Source organism: Stegostoma tigrinum, chromosome 28 (genome assembly GCF_030684315.1).
Source record: "Stegostoma tigrinum isolate sSteTig4 chromosome 28, sSteTig4.hap1, whole genome shotgun sequence".
In the NCBI taxonomy this organism is placed as follows: Eukaryota; Metazoa; Chordata; class Chondrichthyes; order Orectolobiformes; family Stegostomatidae; genus Stegostoma; species Stegostoma tigrinum.
The window spans coordinates 13,409,922-13,429,051 of record NC_081381.1 but is presented as its reverse complement, the minus strand read 5'-3'; the positions used below and the strand labels follow the sequence as shown (position 1 = coordinate 13,429,051).

The following is a 19,130-nucleotide window of genomic DNA, read 5'->3' as shown; positions in this document are numbered from 1 at the left end:
AAAAATCTATTATTTTGACTCATTATCTACAGCTATTAATTGTCATTCTTCCAATTGCACCTCCCGTCTGACAGCAAATAACATGTTTAACTCTGTCGACAGCAATGTTTATTTAAGTCCTGTATTTTTAATGCTGACTGTCTCTTACAGCTGTGCAAAAGTGACTTTTCTGAAAGTTTTACAGTGGGTTAACTCTTTCACCTCCTGGGAAAATTGAATCTCGCCCTTACTGATGGCCTCAGGTTGCAGCATTTGGAAAGAAATACGTATTTATGATTTTTTTTCTCCTGCAGTTATGGCCTACTTCCCTACAGTTTGGCCCATCTTGATCATTTAATTCAGAAGATCCATGAACTGGTATGGTAAATGTGGAAATTTATGTGAGGATAGTCCTCATACCCAATTATATTGCTGACCTATTTCTGCTGCTGCTATATTTTTGCCACTTATCCTATGGGCAGATTTGTTCCAAGGCACTGACATATCTCCATATTAACTTGGTTTGTCTAAAGCTGGGGTCATGTATTTCAGTTTGCTGCTAGCAACACACAGTGCTTGAAGGCAGTGTTAGTGTGTCTTCTTAACATTGCTGATGTTGGAGATAACGTACTAAAGTGATTGGCTCTGACTTTAGTGTTTGGATGTGCTAACTGGGCAATAATTGGTAGATTGATGAGATTTAAGGATGGAGGAACAAAAGAAACAGGAGCAGAGTAGGCTGCACAACCCCTTCAGCCTTTTGCCCACAATAACTAATATTCTTCTGTGACCACTTTTCCCACCTGCTCCCCATAACTAAACTCGATGATGGGATACCCATAAGCTTCTGTGTGAAGAAATTTCTCCACAGCTCAGTCTTAAATGATTAAGCTCTTAATTCAGAGGCCCTGCCTCTGTGTTCTGAATTCCTTGGGCTGAAATGCAACCTCTCAAGTATCTACACTGTCAAGCCCCTTCTGAATGTTATACGTTTGAATGAGATCACCTAATTTTAGATCTGAAATTCACCATAATAACCTTAGTTGGGCGAATGTTTCAGGCCACCACATTTCATAGTCTGTGTTTAATAGGATTGGGCACGACTGCAGTTTATTTGTTTAACATACAAATTTGTAAAATTGCTTTATTTGAGAAGCCTTTCAAATCCACTTCATATTCACGCTTTGAGTGTGAGTGCAGAGTAGTGTGAATTATGTCAAGCAGTTTGTGTGTGGAATAACACTTTGATTAAATCCATGATTCATAAGTTTGTAGCTGCACTGTGTTGTACGATTTTTGAGGGTTATCTTAAGATTTTGTTTCCCTTTATTTTAATTTTAGCCAACCTCATGCTTTGCATCAGTCAGTAACCTAAGAAAGCAAGGAGCCTGCTGCTGCGTGTTTACTGATGTGACTCTGTAGTTGGCAACTAGGAGGTGTACAAGAGCAATTTAGAATGAAACAGGCAGGTGAAGATTGATGCTTTATTGTGTTGGAAATGAGCCTGATGCAAATACACATCCTGTTTCACTGGGTTGCTTTAATCAGGGGTTGTACATGACTGATACTGGAAAGTGTAAATGCCAGTGTGATGCTGCAGATGTTTATAACTCTACTGCTTAGTCAACAAAGTAATGTTTGAAGCAAGAGGTGAATCGGGTCCTTACTTTTTATTACCCATTTTTAAATGAAGCAACTTTGCTTCTGGAGTTACATTGCTCAAAAGATGTTGTAAAGGATATTTCCTTGTGATTAATCCAGAAAAGCAAGACTTTGCATGAACAGAAAATAAAATTGATGAATGGCTTCTGGAATATTTGCAGCTGTAATTTATTACACAAGATATTATTTTCTGGCATGTGATTATTTATTAGCTGTTATGTACAGCTTGTCGATACAAGATTATTTAACCTGAAGCAGAGATGAATCCTGAATTCAATTTCAGAAAAAAATTTTGTTTCCAAGATATTTTCCCTTTAAATCCAGTTTAGTGACATTTTAAAGTTAGTATAAGTTAAGGATACATGTAAACAGATTAATTATTACAATTTCCCCAGTTTTTCTTCATCATGCCAATCCATTTGATTAAATGGATAAAAATGACCAATTATTTCTGAAAGAATTTGTTTCCAGTTTTTCTGACCTGTCTTATTGCAAATTTTCTTGCCTCCTCCATACCACTGAAAGTGGCTACGGCTGTCAAGCTCTAGGATTGCTGAGATTTCATGTTGTTGTGATATGGACCTACGCTGGACCCATCAACTGATGGCCTCCTCTGATCAGAATCCTGATAATGGAAGGAAGTAGCCAAAATGTTCCAATGGTCATGAACATAGAGAGAATTGAGGGGGGGGAAGTATTTTCTGACTTAATTTTTTTCATGGGATGCTGGAGTTACTGGATGGTCCAGCACTTATTGCCCATCTCTAATTGCTCTTGAACTGAGTGGTTTATTAGGCTATTGAGGGGGACGGTTAAGAATCAGCCACACTGCTATGGGTCTGGAGTCACATAGTGGTCAGACTGCGTGAGGATGGCAGATCTCCTTCCCTAAAGAACATTAGTGGATCATTTTTTTATTTACAACAATCAATTGTGGTTTCAAGTCACCATTACTAAGGCTAGCTTTAATTCCAGATTTGTTAATTGAATGTGAATTCCATTAGTTGCTGTGTTGAGAATTGAACCCATGTCCCCAAGCATTAACTGTGGCTTCAGAATTGCTGATCCACATTCCCAGTACAACACTGTCTCCTTCCCAACTTTCCTCCAAAACCTCCACTTGTTTGATATCACAACTGAGTTCTTATTACGAGAAAGGTTTAATGCAGATGAGATAGTTGGATGTGTCAGTAGTGACAACTTTCTTTTCTGCTCCTACCATTCACTTGAGAAATAAATGTTGAGAGGCCTTGAGATAAGTGTTCTGCCAACCTAGTTTGTTACGACATAGTGGCTCCAAAATCAGCTAATGAAGGGGAGCAAGTTAACTTTATAGGACAGGCAGAGGAAGAAATAAGCTGATTCTCCAATAGGTACACAGATTATTTATCCAGAGATTTTAACTTTCATCCTCTTGCTATTAACGTAAAAAAGTCAGTTGTACAAAAGCATTTCACCCTGATGATTGTGTTACTGGCTTTCTATGAGAATTGTAGGAGAACCTTTTAATTTGGAGTGAGGCAAGTGAATTGGATTGGCTCATATACAAAAGCTTAGACCACTTGAGGGTTTTCTGTTTAGTCATTTGGATCAGATTTTAATATCTCCTGTGGTAATTGTTTGTCGATTGATCAGTTACTAATCAATAAATTAACTGCTTTAATGAGCAGAGCTGCAGCCTGGTAGAGAATGTAGTAAGAGTATTAGAATCCCATTTACAGTGCATTTCAAAAAAGAAACTTGCATTGCATTCAAACTTAAACCTAGCAAGATGGATCAATAGTGACAGCAGATCTCATGTTAAAGAAATCAGCCAAGTGATCCATCTCACTTTATAAATCATGTCTCCTGACAAATGTACTGTTAAAGCTGTGAAGAATCCAGACTGTCCCAAGACCTGAACACTGGATGAAAGGAGCAGGCAGGATCTAAGAGCATAAAAACTGAGAACATTTCAATAAGGATTTAAATCTGTTGATTGGTGCAGTAGCCCAGCTAGTTCAGAAAGGATACAGAGTACAGTTTGTACATTTGATTTGATTGTTTGGATTATGAACAGCAAAAGATTATTATCAAGCAGGCATTTCACGAGCAGTTCTATTTAATTTTTGTAACTGAACAATTGATATGGGATAAAAACAACCTCAAGGAGCAGTGTTAGTAGGAACTGCAAGATGCTGGAGAATCTGAGATAACAAGATGTAGTGAACACAGCAGGCCGAGCAGGAAGGTTGACGTTTTGGGCCTACATGATTGTGACTAACTACTGAGGAATTAAACATTAACTTCTTGTCAAAACATTTCAGTTTCCACCCATCTCTCCTCCTTTAAGTTTCCTGAAACTCACCTCCGTAACTAAGTTAACAAGGCATAGAGCTGGATGAACACAGCAGGCCAAGCAGTATCAGAGGAGTAGGAAAGCTGACATTTTGGGCCTAGACCCTTCTAAGCTGAAGGCGATTCTGAAATAAATAGGGAGAGAGGAGGAGGCGGATAGAAGATGAATAGAGGAGAAGATAGGTGGAGAAGAGACAGACAGGTCAAAGAGGTGGGGATGGATCGAGTGTAGGTGGGGAGGTATGGAGGACGGACAGGTCAAGGGGGCAGGATGAGGTTGGTGGGTTGGAGATGGAGGAGGGGATAGGTGGGAGGAAGGACAGGTTAGGGAGGCGGGGACAAGCTGGGCAGGTTTTGGGATGCAGTAGCGGGAGGGGAGATTTTGAAACTTGTGAAGCCCACATTGATACCATTGGGCTGCAGGGTTTCCAAGCAGAATATGAGGTGCTGTTCCTGCAACCTTTGGATAGCACCGTTGTGGCACTGCAGGAAGCCCAGGATGGACATGTCGTCTGCAAAATGAGAGGGGTAGTTGAAATGGTTGGACTTCACAAGCTTCAAAATCTCCCCTCCCCCACCGCATCCCAAGACCAGCCTAGCTCGTCCCCGTCTCCCAACCTGTCCTTCCTCCCACCTACCTCCCGTCCCACTTCAAGCCCCACCCCTATTTCCTACCTCCTAACCTCATCCCGCCACCATGACTTATCCGTCCTCCCTGGACTGACCTATCTCCTCCCCACCTTCCCACCTACGCTCACCTTTACTGGATCCATCCCCACCTCTTTGACCAGCCTGTCTCCTCTCCACCTATCTTCTCCTCTATCCATCATCTATCCGCTTCCCCCTCTCTCCCTATTTATTTCAGAAGCTCCTTCCCCTCCCCCATTTCTGAAGAAGAGTCTAGGCCCAAAATGTTAGCCTTCCTGCTCCTCTGGTGCTGCTTGGCCTGCTGTGTTCATCCAGCTCCTCCCTTGTTATCTCAAGGAGCAGTGTTCTGTTTAGTGTGTAATACACTGAATGCATACTAAATTAGGAATTGGTATGAATTTTTGATTTAATGTCTTAAAATCTGATTAATCATTTTTGATGTGTAGAATATTCAATTTAAAATTAGTCAATTTGAGTAGCCCTACAGATTAAAAAATCTGAACTTAAGATATTAAACTTTGGTATTAAAATAGCCATGAAGTAGGATTTTGTAACTATTTTAAATCCTGCTTTTGTGTGAATATGACTTTATAACTTGGAGTTTTCAGTCTCAATGCATGATCTTTATGATTATGAATATTTATGATTTTTTTTCCTCTAAGCTGCAGGTTCTAATCAAGAAAGTAGTTATATTATGATAATCATAAAACATAATTAACGTAATAGCCCACTGTTGGAGGATGCTTGTGGTGCTATGTTAACCCCTGGAGAACTTTTTACTTGAATAAAACACATACAGTGAGGTTAAAGTACTCCAGTTGATCATAGAATGCTGCATATAAAGAAATACCCTGTTCTTTCGCCCTTTTCTCTAATTTGCTTTGTTTTACTAATTAGAAACCTACAGAAAATAATTTTGGCAGTTATGGAGTAGAAGCCTCTTAACAGAACACCTCCCACGGTGCGCGAAGCACACTATCCAGTTATTCTTATTAAAGAAAGCCTATTAAGGAGTACATGGGCTGGTTCTGATTGGCAGTAATGGATCCAGAAACTGTCTCAGATCTGAATGTATTATTCTATCAGTAACAGTAGGTTTGCAGTAAATAATAAAAGGGGTAACCTAAACCGTTGACTCAATTGATACCCCACCGGAAGATTATACAGAATCTTTTGTCATCATTCATACTCGTCCTTCACCTGTTCGTGGAAACCAATCAGTTTTGAAAGGTTTCAAAGGGCTGTGCCACTTAGTGAACTACATGCAAATTAACCTGAAGATTTTTTTTTAAAAAGCTGGCTGTCTTTAAAACCAGATCAAATCAGTAGCAGCAATTTCAAGGAACAATCCTATTCTACCATGTTTCTGTGAAGCAGGAATTTCTCAAACTGTGTCGGATTTACACTATATATTTAACAATCTGGTCATGATGTGGCATAATCTCTTGTCAGATTTTAGCTTTTTAGTTTTTTTAGTTTTTAGTTCTTGCAGGGTATTTTGTAGATGACGTTCGTTTTGTTATACCTTGCAAGAACTGTGACAAACACTACATTGGACAAACTGGCAGAAAGCTAGCCACCAGGATACATGAACATCAACTAGCCACAAAACGACATGACCCACTATCACTCGTATCCTTACATACAGATAAGGAAGGACACCACTTTGATTGGGACAACATATCCATCCTAGGACAAGCCAAACAGAGACACGCACAAGAATTCCTAGAAGCATGGCATTCCAACCGGAACTCCATCAACAAACACATTGACTTGGAGCCAATCTACCATCCCCTGAGAAAAAGAACAGGAAATGACATCACCAACGCAGGAAATGACATCACCAACCCAAGGAAACCTAACCAGATAAATAGAAAGCGGGACATAACACCAGCGCTTCACTGATGATGTTACCTAGAATGGTGACGAAACGTCTGAAAACTAACTTTCCAGCTCAGCAAGCAAACTCACATCCAGAACCTCAACCTGAGCTACAAATCTTCTCAAAACTCACTCTGTAGAGTATTTGAATAAAATTGAAAGACAAATTCCTCCAGTATTAGAGCACAGGCGATGAAGAGCAATTGAACAGCTACAGTAATTCTGTCCTGTATGCAGTTCAGACACAGGTGGTTTCTTCATGGTAGGTAGCCAAATTATAGATATTGGCTTTCCAGGGTAATAGCAGAACAGCATGCCTGAAGGACCTGCTTTCTTTACAAGGTCTATTTGTGCTCTGACTGATTCAACAAGAAAGTATTTTTCTTCCCACAGGAGAGTAAACTAGGTCAATAATACCAGTGAATCTCTAACAAACCTCCCAAGATATCAAGATACAGGCAGGTAGGACTCCCACAAGCAGGGGAAAGTGCTGCGAGGACAGCATAATAATAATAATCTATTGAGGGATAGTTTACTAAAGCCAAAGTTCCACACTTATGGTCTGTTTCGTATGCAGATAGGTCAAGACCTCATTGTGTTTACTGCATAAGCATCAGATCTGGATTCCATGTCCTTTAGACCTTGAATAAACAGCAGCTAGTCAAATTAACTTTTGTGCTTCTGTGGAAGGGTCACGTGACCTGAAACGTTAACTCTGATTTCTCTCCACAGATGCTGCCAGACCTGCTGAGCTTTTCCAGAAATTTCTGTTTTTGTTTCTGATTTACAGCATCTGCAGTTCTTACGGTTTTAACTTTTGAGCTTGTTTTCCTATGGGCTGTAATCTTAGAGATTTGGTATGACTCCATTTATCAGCAGTACTTTTGAGGGAAGCTTGCATCCTATGCGTATGGGATCCACTACATGGACCCAGGCTAAGATCTTTGACAAAAAGCCTCCATCTATGATTCTGGGGCAAACTTTGTTTTTTATTTTTACAGAGTATAATCTGAGAATATTTTAACACAATGCAAAGCGTGACTGGGGGGTGTTGCTTTCAGATCTCTGTTTCACAAAATGATGCATTAAAATAAAATATTTGATTTGTAAAATGACTTCTGTACTTAAATGAGAAACTTCACACTGCTTTTACATTGTCATAACACAACAATCAGTGACACGGTGGCTCAGTGGATAGCACTGCTGCCTCACAGCACCAGGGACCCAGGTTTGATTCCACCCTCGGGTGACTGTCTGTGTGGAGTTTCCACATTCTCCCCGGTGTCTGTGTGGGTTTCCTACCACAGTCCAAAGTTGTGCACATTAGGTGGATTGGCCATGATATATTGCTTATTGTGTTCAGGAAGTGTGGGCTAGGTGGATGAGCCATGGGAGGTGCAGGGTTGCAGGGATAGGGTGGGATGCTTTCTGGAGAGTCGGTATGGACTTTTTGGGCCAAATGACCTGTTTCCACACTGTAGGAATTTTATGCTTCTAATCCATTTTGCTTAATTGGTTCAATGTTTCATCAATTCAGTAAAATGGAAGCTAAATTGCTTTGTGAACAGTGAAACATTTGAACTGTTTGTGAAACAATGTCTTGATTCTGTGCATCTGGGTTGTTTTTCCTGTTTGAGCCTCAAAATATAGTCACAACATTCTCTGTTTCGATTTGAGTTACTAAATTATTTAAAATGGTGTTAAATCATTTTTAATTTCTGCCTTATTGAACCATTAATCTATGTAATAATAAGAATATGTTTGTTTAGGTATTAACTATATTTAACAATGTAGTTTTGCATTCAGCCCTATCTTTGCTGCATGGGTCCGCTTTATGATTTTTCCTAATATTGTTTGGATGCTGGTGCTATCTGGTCGAATATGAAAAAGTTAATAATGAAATCTGATCATTATATTATTCCATGACTTAACATTGTTCAAATCATCGAATCCCTACAGTGTGGAAGCAGGCCATTCAGCCCATTGAGTCCACACTGACCCTCCAAACAGCATTCCACCTAGACCCAACCCCTGTACCCTGTCCGTGTAACCCTACATTTCCCATGGCTATTCCACCTAGCCTGAACATCCCTGGACACTATGAGCAATTCAGCATGGCCAATCCACCTAACCCCCACATCTTTGGACTGTGGGAGGAAACTGGAGCACCCGGAAGAAACCCATGCAGACACCGGGAGAATGTACAAACTCCACACAGACAATTGCCCGAGGTTGGAATCGAACCCCAGGGTCCCTGGTACTGAGAGGCAACAGTTTAATCAGTGAGCCACCGCACCACCCATCAAATGACTTCTAATCCTGCTTTGCTGGTTTAACCAAAGAAGTTAAATTAGGAGCATTGATCTGCCAATTGCCCCATCGAGGCTGACCTGATAATTGCCTTAGCTCCCCCTTACTGCCTGCCTCCATAACTCTTGATTCTGTTTTAGATCAAATATCTGTCTAGTTCAGCTTTGAAAACAGCAAACTATGTTTTAACGGCACCTTATCAACCAGCACTCTTGATAAACTGGCAAAAATTATATAACTCAAATACTGCGAGCTACTGTGATGTCCAAGTATTTCCTCTGTAAATAATGTGTAATAGTGATGTATATATATTGCTGCATTACATTACATTCCTAATACTTTACGTTGATGTTTTTATGTAGATTTACTTGAGGAATGTTGTGACTCAAAGGTTTGCTTGGCCAGGTTTACTGGGGTTATGTGGACCTCTTGATTATCCGCAACATTTGATCAACCAGCACCCTCCTGGTTCCATAGATGCCAGTTAATAAAAGTATGTGCTACATATCCAATGTCCAGCTTTGCTGGGGAAGGGAATTGCAAAGACTGATGACCAGCTGAGAGAATAAATTCATGCTGATATGTCTTAATTGGGAAACCCATTATTTTTAAATTATGGCCTCAGATTCTTGATTTGCCCAGAAGGAGAATCATCCTCCTCCACCCTCTACTCTATCAAGCCCCTCTGTATCTTTTTATTTCAATAAAATCTGCTAAATCTTCTAAACTTCAATGAGTGTAGGCCCAGTCTGCTCAACCTTACCTCATATGACAAATCTTCATCTCAGAAATCAGCCAAATTAATCTTGTCTGAATACCTTCCAGTGCAAGTTTGTCCTTCCTTTAGCAAGGATGCCACAGTTCTATTTAGTGCTCCAGATATAGTTTCACCAAGATGCTGTACAGCTGTGGTAAAATTTCCCTACTTTTATATTCCATATCCTTAACAGAAAGGTCAGAATCCTGTTGCATTCTTAGTTTCTTGCCATACCTGTCAGGAATTAAAATATATTTTAAGACCAAATTTTGATTTTTTAGGGGGCCCTTTTTCATTCTCACTGAGTCCTTACTTCGCTGATGCAATCACATGACCACATTACTTTCTATATTTATGGCAGTGAATGAGTTAATTGAATTCAGACACAGCAAAGGATTTCATCAGTATCCTCAAAAATCATCATTGTTTCATTAAACTTAAATTCACAACATACAAGGAAATCAGTAATTCTCTAGACACAAAAGCATTTAAATTCACACAGGGAAACATATCAAAGTTAGCAAAACATGCTTTTGTAAATAATTTCTGGCGGTGCAGAACTTAAGCATTGCGAAATGAAGACAGAGTTAAAGCTTTTCATCTTGCATTCATCATGACTATGATACAAACAACAATCTTGGAAGGAAAAGGGGAGGCCGATTTGTAAAGAATGAGGAGAGGATGCTACTTCACAAATACTTGACAGAATATGAGAATTTGCAAGATTTTAAGATGTGTTGACACCTTAAAAACGTATCTTTCAGAAATAAAACTTCAGTGTTGTATTATCCAATCAACAGTATTAATTACAACAGCTTCTACAACATTTTGCCCTCAGAGTAGCTCCTGAACTACTGCAGCCCTAAACTGCGTGAGACTCTACAATAATTTGCAAGGAATTATTATCTCCCATGATTCCAAGTTTTCCTGGTTTCCAAGATAACAAAGTGTGGAGCAGCAGACCCAGCAGCATCTTAAGAGCACAAAAGCTGATGTTTCGGGCCTAGACCCTTCATCAGAAAAGCGGGAGGGGGAGCGGGTTCTGAAATAAATAGGGAGAGAGGAGGCGGATCGAAGAGATCCCCTGAGGTTTGTCAGGAGGAAGGAGGGTAACTTCTTCAGGTTAGGCAAACCTGGTTTCCAGTTAGCTATGTATTCCGTTGTTGAAAGGTGTAAGACTACACTGTCCTGTTTACTCCCCTGCTGCCCTCCACTTTAGAGTCCCTTTTCTACTTTACAGTCTCATGCTGATCAGAATTTCTATTAAAATTTTGCACAGGCCAGTACTCCTGGGTTGTTTCAGTGACTTGTGCTCCAATTACAGTGTGAAAATGATGCTGGACGAACTATAATTCAGTATAAATCAAGACTGTGTTTATTCATAGAAAGTATTTTTGCTCTGAAATGGAAAACAGTGCTGTGCAAGGAAGTTGAGACTTTAAAAGGTGAATTAGACACTGCAGTGGTGTCAATAATCCTTTCATTCCTTTACTGTATCAATTGCTCATTGCGCTTTATGTTCATATATTATAGGTCCTCCCAGTTCCAGGTGGCGGGAATATGGCGCCTTGGCAATCATCATGGCTGGGATTGCATTTGGCTTTCACCAACTATACAAGGTACAGTTGTAGTTTTCCCCACACGTTTGGCAGAAAGTCATTCAAATTCAAAATAAAATGCTCTTTCTTGTCTGTCCTCGGATTTCAGTTCAGCATAAAGGACGTTTTATATCATGTCCAGTTGAACTGCAAATAAACAGACTTTAGTACTGCAATTATATATTTCGCCTTGCTAAATGGTGTGTTTTATCTAAAGAATATTTTGAGCTGTATAGAACTGGGGCAGAGGTTATGAATGGTGGTCATGTTGGAGGTGATGAATTAAGGTTGCACTTGCACTAGAGTGGTAGCATCAGTGTAAAGTGGAGTCATGGCTCAACTTGGAAATGGATGGGAGAGCCCTCCAAAGGAATCTCATTCTTATTTTCTCTCAAATGGAGTTAAATCCTGACTCTGGTATCATACTATATTTGTAATGCTGGTTGTTTGCTACAGTTGTAGTGTAAATGTAACCTGATTGTAATGTACTAAAACTTATTGTTAAAGGATATTGGCTTCATTGAAGACTTTTGCTCCATGCAGTACTTGGATATGAGCACACTAAGCTAAATACATGTATGACAACAGTTGGTGACTGGTTTCTCTGACTATACGTCTTGCAGCTCCCTTGTGCAATGAACAAGCTTTTTGTTCATTTATTCCTGACAGCTGACACCCTGATTTTAGTATAAACAGCATCAGCTATTGAGCTGTGTACTAAATGACTAGGGTTTAAGGAATGTATGTCATGCTGATCTCTGTAGATGGTCAATGCAGATGTGCAAGCCATCAATTTTTTTATGATCAATTTGTAATTTTTTGAGAATTCTTACAACATTTTGGAAAAGGCTTTCATTGACGATAAAAGATCATTCTCTTGACAATATCAAACTACAGGTGCCTTTATCTCCTGAATTTTAATTATTTTAGGTTTGCAAATTGTAAGTAACCTATCAAGACAGCATTTAATTGGAGTTCTGGAGACAAGTCATTTTGAATTCTAAATGTTGAAACTGTTTCTTTCTTCCCTAGATGCTGATGGATCTGCTGAGTTTCTCCAGCACTTTGTTTTTATTTCAGATCTCCAGCATCTGCAAGATTTTTCTTTTATTAAGACAGTGTTTATAGTAATTTAGTAAATTGTAACAAGGAAAAGCGGAATCAATGCATTTTGGAACCCCATGTTCCTAAAATTAAAATAGCCAACTTAAAAACAGCACCACACAAGAAGTGCTTCCACTATTGGTTCACATTGGACTTTTATTTATTTACATCTTTATACTGAATCTCAGTTTGTACAATGCTATCACTGGGGTCCTCGCACTGTATTGTCTGGCTTTTTTCCAGCTTTGTCTCAAATTCCAACATGAAAATGCACTGGAATATTCATTATTAAATCATTGTATGTGATTGTCAGTTATTTTAATGAGATGCTCCAGGAATCTGAAGCCTGGAATTTAATATTTTCAGCCTGGCCATCTCACTAACTAGGAACTTTGAAACAGTCAGAGGCAGAAAGGAAAACACTCCATTATGTCTCTGTTGCCTGTGTTCTTCTGACTTATTTTCGTTTGCTTTTTCTTGCCTTTTCTTGTAAGTTGACCTTGTTTGCAATTTTGTGTTTTTTTTTGCTTTGTCTATTTCCTCTCCTTTGCTGCAACTCTTCTAGTCTTCTGTTCTCTTTCAGTTTTTCTCTTTGCTTTTTGATATTCTGTCTCATTTTTGCTCTTTTCTATTCATGTCTAGACAGACATATTCTCTTCATTCTTTCAACTTTGTTCTAATTTAACTCTTTTTTTTGATTATGATTCTCTCATATACCTTTTGTGCATGTTTGATATCGCATTCGCATCACAGTTTTCACTCATTTTCAAAATCTCTTGCCCTTTCCCTTTCCTTTCCTTTGGACTATCCTGTATTGCTGTCACATTTTATTCCCTTTTAGCGATAAATCGTATAGATATTCATCGTAGATAATTCAGATCAGCACTCATTTTCTACAACTGAAAGCTGTATTCTGTCCTGTTGCACAAACCAGCCCTCATGTTCATTGTTGTATTTTGAAAACTATAATGCTTGTAGAGGTTTATTCTTTCAGTGAAAATATGATGGGTACTTGAGGCTGATAGACCCTTTTGAATGTCACCTACTTGGTATTGTTAGACATGTGAGGTAGCTGGAACAGTTTCATGAAAAGGCGAATACAATGTCACAAAAAATGAAGTGCCAAATCAGACTAATCAGCCTGCCAGCATGATTAGCATCAATGTCATTGTTATACTGTTTCAGTGACAGTAGACTCTACGTGTTGTCTGTATGTCAGACAAATGACTTCCCATCGCCATTTTGTGCATAGTGTTCACAACTGTAAAAAACATGATCAGTGTTGAGAGGAAATCTTTCACGGATAAACTTAAAACCATAAGGAATGTGAGCTTCATCCAGAAACTTGGGAAGAATAGTAGAGGTTCAGAGGTAAAATTTCACAGATGACCTGAAATACAAACTTTAGAGATGTGACATGCATCTAGAAACCTCAAAAGATTGAACTAGCAGTGCAGTGTGTGGAAGCCTCAAATGATGTGTGCTACTACATGTTTCAAAGCCAAGTGTTAACATGTTAAATTGTTGTGATAGAAAAGTCGACTAGAAACAGCTGGCAAGTAGGCAGTAATAGATATGCAATACTAGTGATTGTGAATTGTATACTCTATTGATCTTTGGAACCACTCCAGTAAACTCCATTGACTGTGACACTTGCTGGTGCTTTTGTGTCTCCTTCATTTCAAAGTGACTCATTATTGCAGGTAGTCAAGGTTTGAACTAATATTTACTTGGAGTTGGTTTAAACTGTTTCTAACCAGTTTTTGTGTTGGCTTGTACTCCTTGGTACTAGATTGGTAGGAGAGTAATTTTGTTATCCAATTTGGGAGTCACTTCAATTTTTACTTTTGTTCTAGTCAAGCAGTGCAAGTAACATCCTAATCTTGTGACAGCATACTGTTCATAACTGTATTAGATACATTTAAATACGATTGTCCAGCAAGACTTTTTTTTAAAGCTGATTAAGCAAAAAAAAACAATTATTTTAAGATGTTCAATTACTGGCTAGACTGACCTGTTTTCCTCCCTGCTGTATTCAATGTCAAGACGTTTGATATTGATTTAATGCCTCCTTGAGGCATTCAACTTGATATTGCACTAAAAGCCATCAGATACTTGAGTTCATCAGAAAACAACTGGCCATATATTCTTGTTATTTAAAGAATATTAAAGTGCTATATTCTGTTTTTCCTTTTTAAGACATTTGAATGTCCAGAACAACTTACTGTTAGATTGGACCATACAAAATGTAATCCATGGATAAACCAGATCATGGTATTCTTTAATAATAGAGGAACCAAGGGACAGCTCCAAAATGCTGATCACTGGAATCTTTAACTGTAGTGTTCTGGGTGTAGGCCTGGAGTTCATATCAGAACATTCTCTACCTGTTTCATGAATTCTCAGATCTACTGCTTACAAAATCATGAGCAGTATTCCTGATATGCTCTGTTAGCCTGCACCAAGTACAAATGCAAAAGCATTTCATGTGACATCGTTTATGTTCTGTAATATACTGAAACAAAACTGTTTTATTTTTCTTTTTTTGCAGAGTATTCATTTGTCAAAGTGCTGGGAGAATGCTTTCACATCCAAAATGTTGTTTGCATGGAGCTTGCTTTTCTACAAGTAGAATTATGATGGTATTAGCTTTAGCACATGTTTGGAGTCACCATTAAATGGATCAAGTGCACACTTGATTAAGTTGCAACTAATTGGATTTTACTATTGGTTTTGAGGCTGTTCCTTTAGATGTCACTTTATTTATAAATTAGCACATGGAAACCACACACCCACTTTCATTGTCACATTTTCCTCATTGTACTGTTTGAGCTTGAACTGAACACTGTCATGCTTGCTTTGCTAACACTAGGATAGAACAACCCAAATTCGAGTTTGTAAGAGTAGTCATTTCACACTTGCTGGTCCTTTTCACCAATGCTATCTTAATATGTTTCACTTGAAGTGGAGCAGTTGGAGAATTTTGTAAAATGGCCAATGATTAAATCATCCTGCTTAACCACAAAAAGTTTCATTATAACCATAACAGAATTTTAATCATTAAATGGATGGTTATTATGAAGAAAGTGATCCTAAATTATTAGATTCTATGGTTCCATTACTGAAAATGTTTGAATCCATTTAAAGTAACTTCCGTCAAAGTGCAACAAACAGAGCAGTTAAACTATTAAATTTTGATCATTCCCATTGTGGATAGTCAGAATTTTTAATTGAAACCAACGAAGATAATATGTTGTTTATTGCATTTAATGGGGAATATTAGACAATAAGATGTGGGAGCTGGTTGGCCCAGGGAGTCTGCTCTGCTATTCAATGAGATCATTGCTGATTTAATAATCCTCAGCTTTTTTTCATGCCTTTTCCCTATAACCCTTGATTCTCTTACTAGTTAAAAATCTGTGTACTTCAGGCTTGAATATGCTAACCAACACTCCCTCTAACAATCCTTTGTAGTAAAGAATTATCTCAGAGGGCAGTGAATCAATGTAAGACACTCCTCCTCATCTCTGCCTTATGACGTTATGCTAGCTTGTCCTAAATTCTCCAACAATTGGAAACAACCTCTCAGCATCTATCCTGTCAAGTCACCTAAGAATCTCATATGTCAGTAAGGTCCCCTCTCACACTTGTAAATTCCAACAAGTATAAGCCTAACCTGCCCATCCTCTCCTCATAAGGAAATTTCTCCATGCTTGGATAAACCTGATGAACCTTCTCTGGACTGCCTCCATGCTAGTATATTTTTTCTAGATAAAGGGAACAAAACTATTCATAGTACTGCAGGTGTGGTCTAACTAGTGCCTGGTATAATCTTAGAAAGACTTCCCTATTTTCAAACTCCATTTGCCGTCCCTGATACCTGCTGAACTTGAATGTGAGTTTTTTGTGATTCATGCACAAGGAACTACAAATCAAATTCCTTGGTTTGCAGCTTTCTGCAGGCTTTCTCCATTCAAATAGTATTCTCCTCTTCTATTTGTCCTGCAAAGTGCATAACATCATATTTTCTCACATTCTATTCCATCGCACAAGTTTTTGCCTGCTCATTTAACCTCTCTCTATCTGTGCAAAGTCAGAAATCACATAACTCCAGGTTATAGTCCAACACAAGCTTTCAAAATAACAAAGTGTGGAGCTGGATGAACACAGCAGGCTAAGCAGCATCTCAGGAGCACAAAAGCTGCGTTTCGGGCCTAGACCCTTCATCAGAGCTCTCTGATGAAGGGTCTAGGGCCGAAAAGTCACCTTTTGTGCTCCTGAGATGCCGCTTGGCCTGCTGTGTTCATCCAGCTCCACACTTTGTTATCTTGGATTCTCCAGCATCTGCAGTTCCCATTATCTCTGATCTCGGCTTTCAAATAAACCTCTTCCACTGTAACCTGGTGTCATGTGATTTCTGATTTTGTCCACCCCATCCAACACCAACACTTCCACATCATATCCATCTGTAGGCACTTTGTACCATTCTGACCACAATTTCTGCCACCTATTTTCGTGTCATCCTCAAACTGGGCATGTTACATGCACTTCCCTCACCCAAGTCATCAACATATATTGTTATCAGTTGTGGCTCCTTCACTGATCCCTATGGCGCTCCACTAGTTACCATCTCTTATCCCAACCTTCTAGCTTCTATTATTTCACAAATCCTTGATCCATGCTAGTTATCTACCCCAACACCATTCAATGGCCTATGAGCGGAACTTATCAAACACCCAATTCAAATAAGTTACATCTACTGATTTCCCCTTTATCTATTCTGCTCGTTACCTTTTCAAACAATATTATTAAATTTGCAAGGCATTATATACCCTTCATGAGGCTGTGATAACTCTGCTTGATTATATTGTGTTTTTCTAAATAGTCTGTTATTGCACCTTTTAGAGTAAATTTGGAAGCTTTTCCCAATGAAAGACGTTCAGTTAACTGGCTGACAGTCACCTTTTTTGGTCTCCCTCCCTTTTTGTATAATGGTGTTACATTGGCAATTTTCTAATCTTCTGCAATGTTTCCAGAATCTAAGGTTTCTTTAAAGGTTACTATCAGTGCACCCACTCTGTCTGTGGCTACTTCCTTTCATGTCCTAGGATGCAACCCATCAGCCTTTTAGCCCTGATAATAAAATGTGAGGCTGGATGAACACAGCAGGCCAAGCAGCATCTCAGGAGATGCTGCTGAGATGCTCCTGAGATGCTGCTTGGCCTGCTGTGTTCATCCAGCCTCACATTTTATTATCTTGGAATCTCCAGCATCTGCAGTTCCCATTATCTCTGATACTATTTCAGCCTTTTAGCCCTATTAGTTTTCGTAGAACTTTTTCTCTAGTGATTGTTATTGCCTTCCACAGCGCTCCCTCTTGCCCTTGATTATTTGGTATATTTGGAATACTGTTAATGTTTTCTTCCATGAAGGTGAATGCAAGGTTTGTTTTAGTCTTTGTGCCATTTCCTTGTTCTCCCTTATTATTTCCCCATTCTCCAAAGGGCCCATGTTTACTATGGCTTCACTCTTCCTTTTGATTCATTTCAAAAAAGGTCTTACTGTCTTCTTTTATGTTACTTCCTACTGTGTGCTCAAAATGTGTTTTCTTCCCATTTTTGATCATTTGAATTTTAAAACTATCCCCATTCTCTGGCTTACAACTAATTTTCGCTGTATTGAATTTTTTTCAACTTGACGCTGCCCTTAACTTCTTAACCATGTTTTGTTCATCCCTTTCATAGAATCCTTCTTCCTGTCTGGGATATGTTTTTGACTGAGTTGTGAACTTTTTAGAAAATGTCTACCATTGTCATTTTGGCAAAGCTCCTTTCCCAGTTCTGCCCTCATTCATAGAACAGCACAATACAGGAACAGGCCTTTGGGCCCACCGTGTCTGCACTGGCCATGATGCCATTCGAAACACATCCCAGCTGCCAGCACATGTTATGTACCAGTCTGTTCCCTGCCTGAACATCGGTCTGTCTAAATGTTGCTATCATATCTGCTTCTATCACCTCCTCTGACAGCACGCTCCAGGCACCTACCATCCTCTGCATTAAAAAATCCTTCCTCGCACACCTTTAATCTTTCCCCTGTCACCTTAAACCTATTCCACCTAGTATTTGACATTTCCACCCTGGGGGAAAAAATTCTGACGATTGCCCCCTGTCTGTGCCTCTTATTTTATATACTTTTATCAGGTCGCCGTTCAGTCTCCGAAGCTCTAGTGAATACTCCAAATGTGGCCCAACTAAAGTTTTACCCAGTTACGGCATGACTTGTCAACTTTTATACTCAATACCCCGACTGAAGAAGGCAAATAGGCTGTGCAACTTCTTCTGAGGAAGGGTCACTGGACCCGAAATGTTAACTGTCCTCCACAGATGCTGCCAGACCTGCTCAGCTTTTCCAGCAACTTTGTTTTTGTTCTTTACCACCTTACCCATTTTTGTTGCCACTAACAGTGAGCTCTGGACTTGCACTCCGAGATCCCTGTGTATCAGTGGTAACCCTGTACTTTCCTCTTGCATTTGCCCTCCCAAAATGTATCATCTCACATTTGTCTGGATTAAGCTGCATCTGTCATTTCTCTGCCCAATTTTTCAATTGAACAATATCCTGCTGTATCCTTTGACAACCTTCTTCACTATCAACAACTCCATCAATTTTAAAAAGTCATTTCAATTTGAAATCAGTCAGAAATCCGTTGTGATGTTTTGTGACTCCAATGCCTTCATTTGAGTTTAGTGCTGTTTTTTTTTTCTGATCCATGTTTCTCTATCTCAAACTGAATGTTAAATTCCACCATGTTATGCCTACTTTTCCTTATACGTTTTGTTTTATTCTGAGAT

At 39.1% G+C, this 19,130-nt stretch overlaps 1 protein-coding gene across 1 annotated transcript in view; it reads left to right on the top strand.

The window, feature by feature from the left end:
* The window catches only part of pex14 (peroxisomal biogenesis factor 14), a 245,068-nt gene that overhangs the window by 156,173 nt on the left and 69,765 nt on the right, over positions 1-19,130 (top strand). Inside the window, exon 5 of the mRNA XM_048561444.2 lies at positions 11,108-11,193. Within this exon, the coding sequence (XP_048417401.1) occupies positions 11,108-11,193 (86 nt within the window). The remainder of the gene's footprint in view (positions 1-11,107; positions 11,194-19,130) is intronic.